General features: G+C 61.4%; 1 protein-coding gene and 1 non-coding gene across 2 annotated transcripts in view; both read left to right on the forward strand.

Annotated features, from left to right (window-relative positions):
• Positions 1 to 8,825, forward strand: part of NCLN (nicalin) — a 17,802-nt gene extending 8,977 nt beyond the window's left edge. Inside the window, exons 3-13 of the mRNA XM_011372703.2 lie at positions 365 to 445; positions 1,983 to 2,086; positions 3,132 to 3,220; positions 3,319 to 3,458; positions 3,831 to 4,009; positions 5,440 to 5,527; positions 5,616 to 5,654; positions 5,731 to 5,894; positions 6,848 to 6,901; positions 7,069 to 7,147; positions 7,298 to 8,825. Of these exons, the coding sequence (XP_011371005.1) occupies positions 365 to 445; positions 1,983 to 2,086; positions 3,132 to 3,220; positions 3,319 to 3,458; positions 3,831 to 4,009; positions 5,440 to 5,527; positions 5,616 to 5,654; positions 5,731 to 5,894; positions 6,848 to 6,901; positions 7,069 to 7,147; positions 7,298 to 7,357 (1,077 nt within the window). The 3' untranslated portion in view covers positions 7,358 to 8,825. The remainder of the gene's footprint in view (positions 1 to 364; positions 446 to 1,982; positions 2,087 to 3,131; positions 3,221 to 3,318; positions 3,459 to 3,830; positions 4,010 to 5,439; positions 5,528 to 5,615; positions 5,655 to 5,730; positions 5,895 to 6,847; positions 6,902 to 7,068; positions 7,148 to 7,297) is intronic.
• A 7,510-nt stretch (positions 8,826 to 16,335) lies between these two features.
• Positions 16,336 to 16,454, forward strand: LOC111747143. The gene has a single exon (XR_002783410.1). It is a non-coding gene; the product is annotated as a 5S ribosomal RNA (ribosomal RNA).
• Positions 16,455 to 16,804: the final 350 nt, after the last annotated feature.

The raw sequence follows: 16,804 nt of genomic DNA on the forward strand, positions 1-16,804 counted from the left end.
GCGACACCGTCCCTCCCGTCAGCAGAGCTCTGCCTTCCGAGACAGCGGCTTGGCGGGCTTGGTTCCGGGGCAGAGGCACGCTGGAGACAAGCGGCAGACTCTCAGAGCCGGGGCGGTGGCCGGCCATCTCCGGCCCTCGGCCAAGTCCAGCCCTCGGCCGTATCTGTAAATAGTTTTATTGGCACATGGCCACGCCCATTTGTTCAAACATTGTCCTCAATCGACTAATCTCAATAGAGACTGTGGAGCCGGCAAACCTAAAAGAACCCCTCCCACCCCACTCCCGTGCTGACGGGATCAGCCTCGCCGTCGCTGGTGGCCAGGACCCCAGCTGGCCGGCATTTCACAGCCCGTCTCTCCGCAGGGGCGGCTGACGGGGCTGGGTGGAGAGGACCTTCCTACCATCGTCATCGTGGCCCACTATGACGCCTTCGGAGTGGCCCCTGTATGTATGCACTTGCCCTGGCGGGGGCGAGGGTCACCCTTCCTCCCACGTGTTCTGGCCCAGCTCAGAGGCAGAAGTGTCTGCTGGACAGCGGCCACGCTCAGCAGCAGCATCCGCTCTTGAGGCCCTTAGGGTGTTATCTCAGGTTCCCACGAGGACCCTGTGGGGTGGGTGTCATCGTGAAGCTGAGGCTAAGCTGGGGTGGGTCTTGTGCCCAAGGTCCCATGGCAAATAGGTGGCCGGGCCAGGAACTTGCCCAGGGTATGTGTTGGGGTCTCCAAGATACCCAGTTGATAATTTGTGGGGAGGACCCCAGGACTCAGCAGCAGTGGCCCCTACGGCCGTGGTCGGTGCGGAGACAGGACGGGGTGAGACACGCCGAGGGCAAGGGTGGGGGGTGGGCTGGGGGCCCAGGCATAGCTCCTAGAGTCCTCTCTTTTGGGGTCATGGTCATTCCCCCTCAGACGAGACGTGACACACTGTGAGGTGCGGTCCCCAGGGGCCTCACAGAGACCCAACGCCTGGGGCCGGTCACGTGGGCACCTCTGCCCAGCTTGTCCGAGGCCCCAGACCCCGGGGGACAGCGGGGCTCAGCATGACCCACCTGTTTGCAGAGCGTTTAGGGCTGGGGGCTGTCGGGAGTTGGCGGGAGCCCCTGGAGCTCCACTCAGCTGCTGTGGGGGGCCAGCCTAACCAGCTGGCCTCTGTGGGTGGTGGTCTGGGCCCACTCAGCCCTGCCCTCAGGCTGTGGCCCCCGCCTGGCAAAGCCAGGGCACATGTCGGAGTCGGGGTGTGCCTCTCGCCAGGAGAGTCGCTTTGAGAGAGCTATGAATTCCAGAACATTCCACCACTCCAAAAAGAACCCTGTCCCCATTAGCAGTCACCATCATCCCCCCACACTTTGAACCCACTTCCTGTCTGTGGTTGTGCCTGTTCTGGACATGTCACGGACCTGGGCCTTTGCTGCCCAGTTCTCAACTGAGCACCACGTGGCCCTGTCCCCATGAACTCTGATGCCGTCGGTACACTCAGTGTGTGTCGGCTATAGACTGACCTTGGGAGGGCCCAGGCCATTACGGAGTCCAAGATGATTTTCCCTCCCCCAGAACCAGTTGTCGCCTCTTAGAGAGTACTGTCGTCAGCCAGGGAACCCGGGTGGGGGACGGGCCTTCATAGTGCAAAGGCCGGTGGTCTGGCTGGAGGGAACCTGCCCGACCCCCCCACAGGGAGGGGGCGTGAGGGTCCTGGTACACGTGCTGAGGCTGGACAGAGGCCAGGTACCTGCTGGGCACGGGGCTGTCGTAGCGAGCCCGGAGACCCAGCAGGGCCTCGAGTTTCCAGGGTCTCGGTCCTGTGCAAGTTGGGGTGCTGTCAGTCTGGGGTCCTGGGCAGAGGGGCCGGCGATCCCGCGGTGCTCTGAGTGGACTGTGGCCAAGGTCCGAGACAGGCAGAGTGGACCACTGCTGCTCTGACAGGGTAGCGTGGTGCCGTGCGTGGCCATGGAGGTGACGGCCAGCCCTGTCTCGCCCGCCCGCAGTGGCTGTCACACGGCGCAGACTCCAATGGGAGCGGCATCTCCGTGCTGCTGGAGCTGGCCCGGCTCTTCTCCAGGCTGTACACCTACAAGCGCACGCACGCAGCGTAAGTGACATGGGGGGCGCTGCAGCCTGACACCTGCAATGGTTCTGTTTGTCTGGTGGCCTTGGGGCAGTGCCAACCCCAAGACTGACAGTGTCTGTGTATCCAGGGCTTCCGTGCGCCAGGCCCCGCCCACACCCACCCCCCGGAATCCCACCCAGGAGGCCCCGCTGCCCTTAGTCCCCAGAGGGGTGGGGATGCTTTCAGCTGCAGGTAATAGAAACTCTCAAAGAAGAGCGCGTTAAACCAGGGCTCCCCCGCCCGTGTCGGCACTGCGGGTGCCGGGCAGGTCGTTCCTGGGTGGCTCATCCACATACCGCGCTGCCCGGGCCAGAGGGGGCTTGGCCAGGGTGACGGTCTCTTAGAGCCTTTGTCACCAGGCTCCACACCCCGGGTGGCTGAAACAGCGACACTTGTGCTCCCCGTTCAGTGTCCCCCTGGAGGTTCCGGGGCGTGGTCTTTCCTGCCTCCCCCAGCTCTGGGGGCTGCCTGCAGTCCTCGGAATCCCTCGGCGTGTGGCCGCGTCACTCCACTGTCCGCCCCCATCCTCATGTGGTCCTCTCTTTCTGTCTCTTGGAAGGATGGTCGTGCCCCTGGCAGGGTGGGTGGGGCCCACTGTGCCGGCCGCAGCCGCGGCTTCAGGAAAGCTGCCGAAGCCATGTTCCTTTTTGTCCCCCTGGGGCTCCTTCCTGGCCGGGTGGAGCCAGGTTGTCTCCTGGGTTCAGAGCTCAGAGAAGCCTCTAGATCAGTGGTCCTCACCCAGGGTTGTCCCTGCCCCCAGGGGACACTGGGCCATGTCAGGGGACATCTGTGGGTGTCCTGACTGGGGGGCTTCTGGCATTGAGTCTGGGGGTGCTACCCAACCCCCACAGGGCCCGGGCGGCCCCACAGAGATGGCCCAGTTCTGTCATAAGCAGTGGGGGGACAGGGAGTCACTGCCCTAGCGGCTGGTCAGGGTTCTGTCCCCAGGGGACCACGTCCTCCTTATTGGGAATTCGAACACTCTGGCCATGGCTGATGCCTCTGCTCGTTCCCCCCTCCCCGCCAGGTATAACCTCCTGTTCTTTGCCTCTGGAGGGGGCAAGTTTAATTACCAGGGGACCAAGCGCTGGTTGGAAGACAACCTGGACCACACAGGTTAGTGGCCCCCAGCGGCCTGGGACATGGGGTCAGGGACCGCAGAAGGGCGGGGGCCCGGGGTTTCGCCCTCCCCCGTCAGCTCTTGCTGCCCACAGATTCCAGCCTGCTCCAGGACAACGTAGCTTTCGTCCTCTGCTTGGACACCGTGGGCCGGGGCGACAGCCTACACTTGCACGTGTCTAAGCCGCCCAGGGAGGGGACGCTGCAGCACGCCTTCCTGCGGGAGCTGGAGATGGTGGGTGCCCTCGGGGGGAGGGAGCCTTCCGGACAGTGCCAGACACTTGCTCACTTCACAGACAGGCCCCCTGAGGCTCTGAGGGGTGACAGCGCATCACGGGCCAGGCCAAGGACATGAGCCAGGCCGAGACGTCTGCCCCATTGCCCCTCGTTAGCGAGTGGTCATCGTCACTTGGGAATCAGACTGGGTGCTCTGCACACCTGGGGCCTTGAGGGGACCTCAGTTGGGTTTCTGGGGGCCAGTGGTTTCTCCCCATTTTCCAGATATGGGCGGTGTGGGGAGGAGCCCGTGTCCCTCCACAGGCCGGTAGGGTGCGGCCGGCCCAGGAGGCTGGGCACTGGGCGACCCCACGACCACCTCGCCCCGCAGGTGGCCGCACACCAGTTCCCGGAGCTGCGCTTCTCCATGGTGCACAAGAAGGTCAACCTGGCGGAGGACATCCTGGCCTGGGAGCACGAGCGCTTTGCCATCCGCCGGCTGCCCGCCTTCACCCTGTCCCACCTGGAGAGCCACCGCGACGGCCAGCGCAGCAGCATCATGGACGTGCGGTGAGCACAGCCCCGAGGCCTCCCCACACTCCCCCGCTGCCCGCCAGGCCCCGTGGACAAGGCACGTTCTAAGTCGTCTCTTCCAGAGCGAGGGCGCCGGCGGGGAGTGACCCCACCACACAGGTGGTGGGCAGGGGCCAGCACGGGCCTGGCAGTGGACGGTGGCTCACCTGGGCTGCTCAGCAGGGGTGCTGGGGACACGGGCGTCTCAGCCAGTGGTCTGGTGTCCTCTGGGCTCTGTGCATGCCCCGAGCGCCTCAGCACCCGCTGCGGCTCTGCCCCTGGGCCCTGGCATGGTGGCCTGTCCCCTTCCCGGGCCCCTTGTGCCTTTCGGGAGCCTGCCCTGCTCACCCTCCTCACTCACCGTCTCTGTGGTGCTGGCGCCGCTGGCTGACGCTGTTTTGGGAGCTCACGTCCCATTCGTCTGCCCTGCTGGCATGGCAGCCCTCAGTGGGCCACAGTTTTATGGTGGCTTCGGCTGTCCAACCCTGAGCCTGGGATCGTCTGCTGTGCCCTCTTTCGCTAGCCCTGGGCGGTGGTGTAGCTACTGGACACGCGTCTGCTGGGGAGACGAGGTGGTCTTGGAGGGGGCCCAGCCCAGCCTGGTGACAGGCGAGGCCCAGAGAGAACAGGCATAGCGGGGACGTCGGCTGGTCCTGGGGCACTGGGGAGGCTTCCTGGAGGGCTTTTTGGAGGAGGTGGCACTGAAGTCGAGGGACGTGAGCCAGGGCACTGCAGGTCAGAGGGAGCTGAGAGCAAAGGAGAACTGAAGGGAAGGACGCCAGGGCCGGGAGAGTGAGTCCCCCGCCTCCCCCACGAGGCCCCAGCACCTCACAGCCACTGGGGTCAGTGACATCGTTCCCCCAGAGTTCCTCTGGCCGGGGTTGCTGGCAGCCCTTGGTGTCCCTCGCTTAGGGCCACATCACCCTGGTCTCTATCTCTGTTGTCACGTGACCATCTGTGTCCACATTTCCTTCTAATAAGTACACCGGCCATCAGATTTAGGGCCACCTCCTGCAGTGTGACCCAACTGATCCCGTCTGTAAAGACCCTGTTTTTAAATTGAATCACGTTGTCAGGTTTGGGCGGGTGTGAATTTTAGGGCACACTTCACCACACTGCTGGGTGTGACAGCCACTCCGCCCTCCGTGGAGGCCATGTCCCCCAATCCCCGTTCCAGGGGAGGAAACTGAGGCCCGGGGCGTCCAGTCATTCCAGGCAGATGCGGGGAGCCAGCCTGCCTCCCGGGCCCTGCAGGCGACCCCCCGGGGTGCGGGCCAGCCGGCACCCACCCTGCCCGAGGAGGCTATGGCTTTTCCTGTCTGTCACCATCAGCCGTGCGGTCGCTCTTGTGGTCTGGTGTTTTCTGGCGATTGTAAACGATGCCGATTCCAGGTGGATGTACATTTCTCTCACATGTGCCCCCGAAGGTCCCGGGTCGACTCCAAAACCCTGACGCGCAACACGAGGCTCATCGCGGAGGCCCTGACGCGGGTCATCTACAACCTGACCGAGAAGGTGAGGCCCCCAGGCCGCTCCTGCCCCGGGCCCCGCCGCCCTCCTCCCCATGGGCCGAGGCTCAAGCCTGCCCTCCCTCTCCCTGCAGGGGACCCCCGCGGACATGCCGGTCTTCACAGAGCAGATGGTAAGCCTGGGCCTGGCGGGCGGGGCGCGGGGCGCGGATGGCCGGGGCCGCGTGGCCACAAGCACGTCCCTCGCAGCAGATCCAGCAGGAGCAGCTGGACTCGGTGATGGACTGGCTCACCACGCAGCCACGCGCCGCCCAGCTGGTGCACAAGGACGGCACCCTCCTCAGCACGCTGGAGCACTACCTGGGCCGCTACCTGAAGGAGGTGAAGCAGCATCACATCAAGGCTGACAAGCGGTGAGCGCGGGCGCCACCCCCCGCCCCCGCCCTGCCCCACCCATGCGCACACCGAGTGGGCTTTCCAGAGTCACGCGCGTGCGCACACGCACACGTGCACATACCCCGGGCCAGATCAAGCAGATTCATGAGATGTGGAACGAAAAATAGGGTGATAACTAGAAAATACGGAGTGCTCAGTTCGGTTGGAGTTCTGGATACGCATCACGTTGTCTTGTTTCTAGTTTACCTCACGCAGTGCTTGGGGTGTGTCTGTGCTAACAGCCTGTTCCTTGTTTGAGACCCACACAGAGCTGACGTCCCATTTCAGAGCTGGCAGCCCTGTCCCCGACCCACCCTCTGGTGCTTCTGTGCTCCGGGAGTCAGGCTGCTTGTCCCTGGGTCGCTGTCCACTTGCGGGGTGCTCCTCCCCACCACCAGCCCCCCGGGTTTTGCCTTTTTTCTGCTCAAGATTGAGCTCCCCACTTGAGCTGAGCAGGCGCCTCAGGGCCTGTGGTAGGAAGGCGCTGTGGGTGGCCACAGGCAGGAGACGTCCCCAGACTGCTCGGCGCCCTCGCTGGCCTCTGCCTTCTTCCCAACTCCTGGTGCCCCAGGAGACAGTGCTTGGACAGAAGACACAGGCTCAGAGTGGACCCACAGCCATGGGGCCAGGGTCTCCGAGTCCCAGGCCGGGGTCACCCTTCCTCTGTAGAAATGCTTCCTGGACCAGGAAAATTCCTGGTAACCATGTTTCATTTTTAGAGTACATTTTAATACCCACAACAACAGAGAAGATGTCACTTCAGGGTAATGGACAGAGTAATGGAGAGGGACACTGGCTGCCTCGAGCAGACATGCACACGGGGTGCTTCCTGCTGTGTTCCTGGGCTGGTGGGACCTCTGGCTGGTCTGGCACAGGGCCAGACGTGGCCGGCCGCCGGGCTGAGCCCACTGAGAATGCGCACTCTCCCCAGGGACCCCGAGTTTGTCTTCTATGACCAGCTGAAGCAGGTGATGAACGCCTACAGGTGAGCTGCACTGGGCCAGGGGCCTGTGTCCCCCTGGGTCACTTCCCAGGGGACTGTAGTCCACAGGACATCCAGGGAGTGGTGAGGCTGGCATCACCTCCGTGCTGGCTGACCCCGTGGCCCATGCCCTCCCCGGGCCCCTGACCCCTCCCTTCCCCTCCCTCCAGGGTCAAGCCAGCCATTTTTGACCTGCTCCTGGCCGTCTGCATCGGTGCCTACCTCGGAATGGCCTACACGGCCGTGCAGGTGAGCGGGCAGGGCTCGGGCGGGAGGGCGGCCTGGCCGGGCACGTCCTGCCCAGAAGCAGGTGACCGCATAGGCGGCCCTGGGGCCTTTCACGGTGGGGTTTATTCCCGACCTCACGTGACCTCACTGGCGCCCTCCTGGTGCCCCCAGCACTTCGACCTCCTGTACAGAACCGTTCAGAGATTGCTGCTGAAGGCGAAGACGCAGTGACGTGGCCCCCCCCGCCCCCCACTGTGGCCGGAGGGGCTCCCCACAGCTGCACCCCGAATTACAGAGCTTTTCTATGTTGCTCTTGAGGACTTGGGGGATTCTTTGTTTTGTCCTTCGAACTCCCTCAGAGGAGCAGCTGGTGGCATTCTGGGGCCTGGCCACGGACTTGGGGACACACCGCGGATGCACCCTGGCCAGGAGGCCGGTCCTGCAGCCGTCAGGGTGCCGAGCGGTGACGGAGCTCCCAGCACAGCCTCATGCCCTCTCCTGCCCGTGACCGGCCGCAGACTGTAGGCTGGTGCCTGTGCTGTCCTCCGCGTGTCCCCTTCCCCGGTGACTCGGGTGCTCTCCTGCTTGTCTGAGGGGGGCAGGTATGGCCTCTGGGTCCCAGGGTTACAGCTCCTCCCTTGGAAGCCTGTGGCCACCACCTAGGCCAGTCTGAGGGGTGCGTCTCCCCTGAACCCCGTCTGGTGCCCTGGAGACAGCAGCCCCCCCCACTGTGCCTCGCGCTGCACCCCGGGGACCGCGAGCACCTCCGCTAGGCTGTCTTCCCTCTTGGGGCCCAGCCGCGGGCCCCCAGGGAGGCGGTCCTCGGGGGGGGCCCTGGGGGGCAGAGGCCCCCGCTCTGCTGACTCGCTGCTTCGTGGCTCCTGGGCCTTTTCCTCATCTGTGAACAGGAGGGCGTGTCCTGGGGGAGCGACGTCCAGTTGGGGATCAAGGGAGAGCGTTTCCTGAGGACACGCCTGGGGGACCCGGAGGACAGGTGTAGGTTCAGTGGGAGCTTGGACCAAGCCCTCACCCCACAAACCAGGCGCCTCACGGGCCACGAGCTTGGGGGCGGGAACGGGGCCGCCAGCGCCAGGGGACCTCAGGGAGGCCTGAGTGTGCCAATTCATGAGCAATACGATCAGTTAAGTGCTAAGGGAGCATCTCTACCACCAGGGAGGTCTGAGCAGCCCGAAGGGGCTTGGGGACTGGCCTTCCCACCCCCGCCCAGCCTGCTGCTGTCCCCTCCCGGAGCCAGCTAACTGGAGGGACAGGGCTTCTCTGGGGGTCGTGTCCCCACCTCTGCCCCACCCCACCCCCTTTGCCAAACCTGTCTTTCTCCTGGGCAGGGCTGGCTCTCCTGTCCTCCAGCCTCTCAGGCCCCAGCTGGTGGCCAGGCCTGGGGGCGCGCTGGGGGCGGTGCGGGGGCCGCAGGTTCTTTTCTGCCTCATGCCCCCTTCGCTCTGCTGGTGGCCCATCTCCCCTAGCGATTTTACCAAGTGCCCGGCCACTTCTTGGGGTTCATGCCACAGGGGTGGGGGGCCTGGGTGGGCTCACCCTCAAGCATGGTGGTGGAGAGGGCAGTGTCTGGGGTTGCTGAGCGAGCCCCCCACCCCAGGGCCACTTCGCAGGATGGTTCGGAGTTCCGGTCGGGTGTAGGACACAGGTGGACAACCAGAAAATAAAGCCATATTGAACAGTCGCCCTCCGTGTTCTGCCCGGGCTCCTGGGGTGTGGGCGGGTCTGTCCCCGCGCTCCTCAGCGTGCGGTTCACGCTCCCGTCTCTGTCTCCATCTGCTGTGTGTCACTCCAATCGGGCCGGTCATCGGGTCTGGGGCCCGTCCCACTCCATTTCAACCATCTCAGCGGACGACATCTGCAAAGACCCTCTTTCCAAGCAACGTTTCATTCTGAGGTTGCCAAGGGACACCATTCGATCATTACGGGGTGGGCAGCAGGCTGTGGGAGGCTCCCCCACTGGCCAGGCCCACCCTCAACCCTAAGCCAGGCTCCAAGGAGGTCAGCTGGGGCGACAACCGGATGCTCAGTGCAACTCGTCCCTGAGTGTGGGGGGCCCAGCCCCCCACTCCAGGCCTGGGCATTCCTGAGGCCTGCCTGGTCTCAGAGCTTCCACAAACTTCCACTGCGAGATGCAACTGTCAACAAAAACTGCCTTTAGGAGCTTACCTCGGTGGGGGTGGGGAGGGGGACGAGGGAGCCCAGACAAAACGGGGTCTTGGGGACATGTGCTGCTGGGAGGTGCAGTTTAGACAGGGCTTCAGGGGCGGTTGGAGGAGGTGAGCTGTGGGGTCTTTGGCCTGGCGGGAAGTGGGAGCCCATGGGGCTGTGGGCGGAGGGGCCCAGGTGACACCGGTGCTCACGGGCACCCTCTGGTGGCTGCCTGGAGGAGGACAGGGTGGGATTTGGGGGGATGAGGGCGGCACCCGGTGGAGCAGACCAAGGTGAGCCGACCTCCCCAACAGGCGCTGGGTTCCCAGGGCACCGAGGGGCAGCCACGAAGGTGATTTGAGCCGTGGCTGAACCGAGAGGGGACTGCTGGGGTTTCCTTGGTGGGTCCCCTGTCCTCAGGTCATGGCTGCCTCCTCTTCCCTTTGCCCCTCTCCCTTGCCCTCCGCCCACTAAGGCCACAATGTGGCTTTGGCCTCAGTAAAACTCCCCAGGGTTTAGAGGAAGGGCCAGCCCACCTCCTCATTAACTAACAGGCCGATATTTCCTTTCCTTTACACAAAAAGTTCCTTGACCGTAACCAGGAGAACGAAAGCCACCACCGACCCCAGCTGCCGCCAGCACCATGCCCCCGTGTTTTCCTCCTGTTTCCCGGTGTCCCTGGGTTTGTGTACGTGCAATCTCGTTTGGGACATAGGAGTCATGACAGTTCTGTGTTTCTCTGCACAGCTATCTGTAGGTGTCACGGGACACAGTGAGAGGCAGGCCCGGGAGCCATCGTCCCGTCCAGGTCATGAGCAGCATCCTCCCCTCTCCCAGCGCCCTCCTTGTCCCCAGGCTGCCGCTGATCTTGTCACTGCAGATGAGTCTTATGCGACTGTTAAGTTCACCGATATTTGGCCCTCCCATTGTGTGCCGAGAACAGGGACCGTGTCCCAGCTGCCCTGGGGCTTGACGTCCGCTGTGGGGGACAGGTAGTAAGTAAAAGCTGGAGGGGCAATGTTGGCTCCCTTTGGGGTGCAGGTGTTGCGGAAAGTCGGAATGAGATTAAGCCCTGGAAATTGAGGACAGTGGCCCAGGCAGAGGGCACAGCCCGTGCGAAGGCCCTGGGGCAGGACTAGGCCTGGAGGGCGGGGTGGGGGAGGTGTCAGCCCCTAGACCGGCCTTGCGAGCTGTTTGCATTTCACCCTCAGTGCGATGGGGAGCCGTGGGCGGGGGGAACCGTGGGGCGGAGGCAGCCCCCGGAGAGGAGGCTGTGGACCTTACTCACATTTGGCAAGGTCACGCTCCCTGAGGACACTTGCGAAGATGAAATGCGACCAGGCCGCCCGTGCCAGACACGTCACGGTTCGTTCCGTGGGCTCCCTCGGTGCCGCGAGCACCACCTTGGGTCCCCATCAGCCTGGGTGGCAACGAAGCTTTGGGTAAAGGCGTCTTCCAAGGAGGCTGGTGCATCTGCCACCGGCAGCCCAGAGGGGTCCCATCCAGCGGCTTTGACCTCTTCCTGGCAGTAAAACACTAGCCAACGCTCCCTGGAACCGCCTCGTGTGTCCCCCTCCGGCCCAGAGGCATCGTCCTCCGCCTGCGCCCTTTCCATTCACTTTCGCGCGGACGTTCACGAGTGCGCTGGCGGCGGGCGGCGTTTTCTTCGGCGCCGCGTGCGCGTCTTGCGTAAGTAGCCTGCCGTCCTCGTCTTGCGTTAACTCGTTTCCGTTCTGCACGCTCGTTCGCCGTCCTTCGCACGGCCGTCTAGTACTCTGTGCTCAGGCGACACGCCGTGTCATCTACCCAGTCCCCTGAAGAGGGACACAGTCGTCGCCCAACTTTCCATCGCCACGAACCTTCGTAGATGTCTTGTGGCCACCGGGAGGGGATGTTTAACCAGAGGACAGGAAACTGCCACCCGCGGCCTAGTCTGGCACGCTGCCTGTCGTCACTGAAGTTTGATGGGCGCACGGCCACGCCCACTGAAGTTTGCTGGGTGCAGGCCACGCCCACTGAAGGTTGATGGGCGCACTGCCACGCCCACTGGGTCGCCTGTCGCCGGTGGCGGCTTTCACACTGCGTGGGCACAGCCAAGTGGTCGCAGGAGGGACCGTGCGGCCGCCGAACCCAAAAAGTTCGCCGCCCAGCGCGTTTCGGGAAAATCTTGCTGTTTTCTTCTCTTTCGTAGTGAAAAGCTTTGGCCACGACCAGCCAGCAACACGGGCCTCTTTTGCAATGGACACACGTGGGTGGCTTCTTTCAACATTTCAGTCTCGGTTCTGAGAGTCACTGATGACCCTTAACCACCTGTTTGACCTACAAAAGGTCCAGAGCAGGTTGAGCAGGGCCTCTGGGTGGGGCGCATGACGAACATGGTTCCGAGGGCCTGGCCTGCCTTCGCCATCGGCCCACGTCACACGGCATCCTCAGTCCACTCTCAGCGCTGCCCGGGGCCCGAAGACTCAGGACCAAGGACGGGAAAGCGACAGCGATGCTTGCACCCGGGGCCACACCGGTACCAGCCCGTAGCTGGGCAGGCCGTGGGGCAGCTTACCTGCGCGGCTTCAGCGGGGAAATGGGGTGCGTGGCCCACACTCCACAAATATCACCTCCTTTCTGTTCCCTGTTTATTGTGATGTTGTTTCATATTTGCAGAGATGTTCTAGGAACAGTCACCAGAGCTCTCTAAACCCTCTGCGTACCCTGTAAATGGCGTTTCTGCGGGATTGGGTTCAGCTTATGCATTTTGGAAACGGGGGCGGGCATGTCACTGAACGAAGTGAGTAGTGGGATGTCCTTGGCCCTCTCCACTGGGGGGTCGCTCCCGTCCCCTTGGTGACTGATGTGCCAGTTGGGGACGGATACTTTGAGACGGCGCCAGTCCCCTGTTGCTCCTCCGACGTCACCCTTGAGTTTCCGCGCCTACCGGTGACACCTGCCCAAAGCTGTGATCACTCCAGTGGCCACCACGTAGGGACGCTTCTCTTTCTGTCCCTCCTTGTACATCGGGATCACATAGCCGCTTCTACTTACGACTTACAGAGGACAAAGGGAAATTCGGACAGGTGAGCTCTGAGGTCTTGTGGCAAAAAAGAGGCAGAGTTGGCACTTAAAAAAAAAACAGCTTTGTTGCAGTATAGTCACATACCGTAAAATCGACCCTTTAGCTGTGTGCCACTCAGTGATTCTTAGTGCAGTCACAGAGTTGTGCAACCGAGCACCCCTGTCTTGTTCTAGAACATTCCATCACTCCAGAAAGAGGCCCTGTCCTCATTAGCAGTCACACACACCCTTCTCCAGCCCCTGGCACCCACTGCCCCACTCCCTGTCTCTGTGGACTGGCTCGTTCTGGACGTGTTGCATACGTGGAATCCTACAGCGTCTGAGCCCAGGCAGCTTCGGTCCCAAGTTACGGTGACACAGGGCCTGGCTCATTCGGAAATGAGACTGTGTTTCCCCCTTTCTCGTCCTAACTTTGGAAAAAAACCCACTGAACACTCCCAAGTTCAATGTGGCCCACAGAGGGTGAGGCATCGACTCCCCTTGTTCCCCGGGACAGAATTTGTCAGCCCTGCGGGACAGGTGTCCCCACTCCCGGTCAGGCTGTGGCTGGACGGGCAGGGCCACATCCAAGGATGGGGGAGGGGCGGGGACAGCCAGGTTCTGCCTCAGACGTCACCCCCACCCTGTCCAGGGCGTGGGACTTGGTGACAGAGGGAGCAGCGAGGAGCGGGCTTGGTGAAGAACCCTTTCTCATCCCTGAAGCCAAATGGGGTGCCGGGGCCCTGGGAGGACCCAGGCGGAGGCTGAGGTTCCTGCACCAGGCAGCTCCTCCCCATGGAAGTAGGGGCACGGGGGAGGGGGAGGTGGCGACCAGAGCTGGCTGCTTTGTGTCCTTAGAGGTGTGAGTGCAGGAGGCATCTGGGACACGTGGGGACTTCAATGTGTGCTCCCAGGGGACATATCTGAGCCCCTTGGCCCTGCTGGAGTCGGGGTACTTCAGCCCCTGGGAATGTGCTTGAAGAGCTGTAGGCAGCCTGGGCAGCCAGGGTGTGGGGGACTCTGAGGAGCAGGGCCAGCGGGCAGCGGGGATGAGGCCGGCCACCCCTCAGACCGCCAGAGGGCAGAGGCCCTGGCACAGGGCAGCCCCAGGCTGGGCCCCTGTGGGCCCCTGTCCCACCCGCTGACCCTGTCCATCACCTCTCCCTCAAGCAGGAAGCCAGGACGTTGGCAGAGGGGTCAGCCATCGGACACCCAGAAGGTACCAACATCCATTTCTCCTTCCTCGCCGAGGGGTTCAGCCCTTTTCACACCCACAACCCCAGAAATAAGAGTCTTGTTGTGAAAAGTCGAGACAGGAGCACGGTGGACACCTCCCCACACCTTTGCTGCCCATTGCCTGAAGGCTTGTGGGAAATGCAGAGTGACATCTGGGAAGAGCATGGCGGGCCCTGCTCCTGACCCCAACCCCGCCCTTCTGCCAAGGTCAGCCCCTCACCTGTCCACATCTGTGCTTCTTACCTGGGGTGGTTCTGCCCCCTCAAGGGACACTGCGCCATGTCCGGGGACATCTGTGGTTGTCACGACTGGGGTGCTCCCGGCACCAAGGGGGCAAGGCCAGGGATGCCGCTCCACCTTCCACAGTGCCCAGGATGGCCCCCCACAGAGAGCATGACCCCCCAAATGTCCAGTTTTCCTTTAAGATGAGATACATTTATTTAAGCTCGTGTAGGTATTTTGAGAAACCCTATTCTGGGAGGACACTGAGCAAGTGCAGAGGCCCCTGGGGCAGGTAAGTGAGGACATGGGTCCAGAGAGCCAAGCGACTTTTGACTTCTGGGAAGCCTCCCAGGCTCCAGCTCCGCCCCCTGGCTCTGCTGCCACCCTCTCTGCTTCTTCAGTGACAACCCAAACGTGGCCTCCTGCAGTGATGCCCGTGTGCCCTGGCCCATTTCCCGACACGGCTGAGTTGAGTCGGCCGGCTTAGGGAACGCGCTCCAGAGATTAGTGTCATTCAGGAGGTGCAATGCTGGATTTAGTTTCCCAGAGGTCACACCCAAGGCAGACTGGGCTCCTCCCTGCCCCTTCCCCCGAACTTGTTTTTGGGGGAAGAAAGAGGCTGAGAAATTTCATCTCTGGCCCACAGGAGGGCTGGGGGGTTTTATTTTTATTCTTTTTAATCACTCTCTAGCACATCAAAAGCCCACAAGGCCTGGAGCATCCTGATCGGGTCTCCATGGAGACAAAGCCTGTCTCGGGCCCAGGCCCAGCCCCAGCCCCACCCGCCCAGCCTGGGGCTGCTAGCTGAGAACCGGGGACCACTGAGACTGGGGCAGAGCGCTGTTGGGAGGATGCAACCCCTCATCCTGGCTCTGCTCCTCGCCTAGGCCGGATACCCTGCTCCTGTCTGGGGCTGGGCAGGTGGCTGCCTGTAGCAGTCATGACAGTAGCCATTTATGGAGCACTAGGACGTCGCAGGCGCTATGCTCAGCCTCCCCCATCAACTCACCGAATCCATTCCAAGGGCTTCACTGTAGTCATCCATTAGCCTTGCTTGGCCGGGAAGGAGACTGAGGCCTGGCTGTCTAAGTGCGGGATGCCAGGATGCCAGGCCCGCTGGGCTCACATCCCAGGTGACCTGGCCTCGCTCAGTTTGCCCCTCTGTAAAGTGGGTACAGGAACAGTACAGAGCTCTCAGTAATAAGAGTAGTGGCCTGTGAGGAGCAGGCAGGGACCAGGGTGAGCTCTCCCTGGGAGCAGCGTTTAAAGGGGACGCCTGAAAACTCAGTCAAGGTAAAGAATATTTTAATGCAAATTTTTTTAAAAAAAATTCAAACTAATGCCAGAAAAATGCATGGTGAATGAAGTGCCAACGTTTTAAGTAGAATCAGTATTACTGAGTTTTTCTTTGGCTCAGCACGGCATTGTGGGTGATCCTGTCTTTGTTTTAAAATAAAGAAAATAAGTTAAAAAATAAAATCAAGTCAGGCTTGGTAGACCCCGCCCCTCCCCCATCCCTCGGTGTGGCACTCTCCCTGCCCATCCCCTCGCGGGCCCTCCAGCCTGTCAGGACGCTTCCTGCCTCCAGGCTTTTGCTCTTGCTGCCCTGTTGTCATCTCGGCTCCAAGGTCACTCCCTGCAAGCAGCCTTCCCTGAACTTCAGTCCCTAAGCCTTCCCCCGACTCACCCAGCTCTGTTCCCGACGCTCCCAGCTCTGTTCCCTTCCGTGCATTTATCCTAGTCTGCAAGTGCCTTGTTTATCTATTTGTAACCACCCGAGGGGTTGGTCGTGTGGATTGAATGAGTTCGTTCGTGTGAAGCACTTAGCACACAGCCTGGTGCCTGGAAAGAGCCATGTGCTTTATCAGTAAATAACTAAGTATACAGCATATTAATTAAATTAAAATGAATACTATGGAGGGGAAAAAGGCACCCGATAAAGGAGGTAACGGTGGCCGAATGATTCCAGATAAAGGCGGACAGAGAAAGTGATGGGGAATCGAAGAGCGAGCCATGTGCCACTTGGGGAAAGGGCATTCCAGGCTGAGGGCACGGCCTGTGCTAAGGCCCTGGGGCAGGACGGTGTCTGGTATTTTGGAGGAACAGGGAGGAGGCCCCGCGGCTGGAGCAGAGTGAATGAAGGCAAGACGTGGGGGAAGGTGAGGGCGGGGAGGGGACAGGCAGGTCATGTAGGACAGAGGATCCCGCTTTCATTTCAGGACTTTTTTTGGAGAGTTTAAGCAGGGGCGACATGATGCCCATAGAGTGGCCAAAATGCCTTAATATCCTTTGAAATATTTTGAACAGGTGTGCACACAGCAAGTGTTACAAAAAGCGCTACTTCTGATTGCTGCTTACGTAACACAATGATTGCTATTTCTGTTCGGAAAGTTACGAACTTAAAAGCGAACAGCGCAGCGCCTGGCACATAGTATCATCAAAGTCTCATCTCTCGTTGCTGTTGTTTTTACTATTCTTTCTTTTTTATTATATGAAATGGAACTTTCTTCCATTTATTTCTTAAATATAAAAAAGTTGGAGTCTACGGCCATGCCACCCTGAACGAGCCCGATCCCGTCTGATCTCGGAAGCTAAGCAGGGTCGGGCCTGGTTATTACTTGGATGGGAGACCAACTAGGAAGACCAGGCGCTGTAGGCATAAAAAAAAATAATAAGTTGGACATGTATACAGTCCACGCGGCGATCCCCGCCCCCGCCCCCGCACCCCGGGTCTGTTTCGTAACTACTAATTTGTACTCCTTCATGCCTTCACCGTTTTAACCCAGCCCCCCTGTCAATAATACTATTATTTTTGATGAGTTGTATACTTAGAAGTGCCCAGGGCAGCATAGCGAATGTCTACGAAGCGCCCCTTATAGAACCGGGTGCTACTTTTAGATTTTCCTGTTATCAGTGGAAGGAGCCAGTGCAGCCCGGAAGGCAGGTCGGTCCTGCCCGAGGGCTCGCCGTCACCCACCCAGCAGGCAAGTTTGCGGGCACGCTGGCCTC

Source organism: Pteropus vampyrus, unplaced genomic scaffold, assembly GCF_000151845.1.
Source record: "Pteropus vampyrus isolate Shadow unplaced genomic scaffold, Pvam_2.0 Scaffold212, whole genome shotgun sequence".
NCBI classification, from domain to species: domain Eukaryota; kingdom Metazoa; phylum Chordata; class Mammalia; order Chiroptera; family Pteropodidae; genus Pteropus; species Pteropus vampyrus.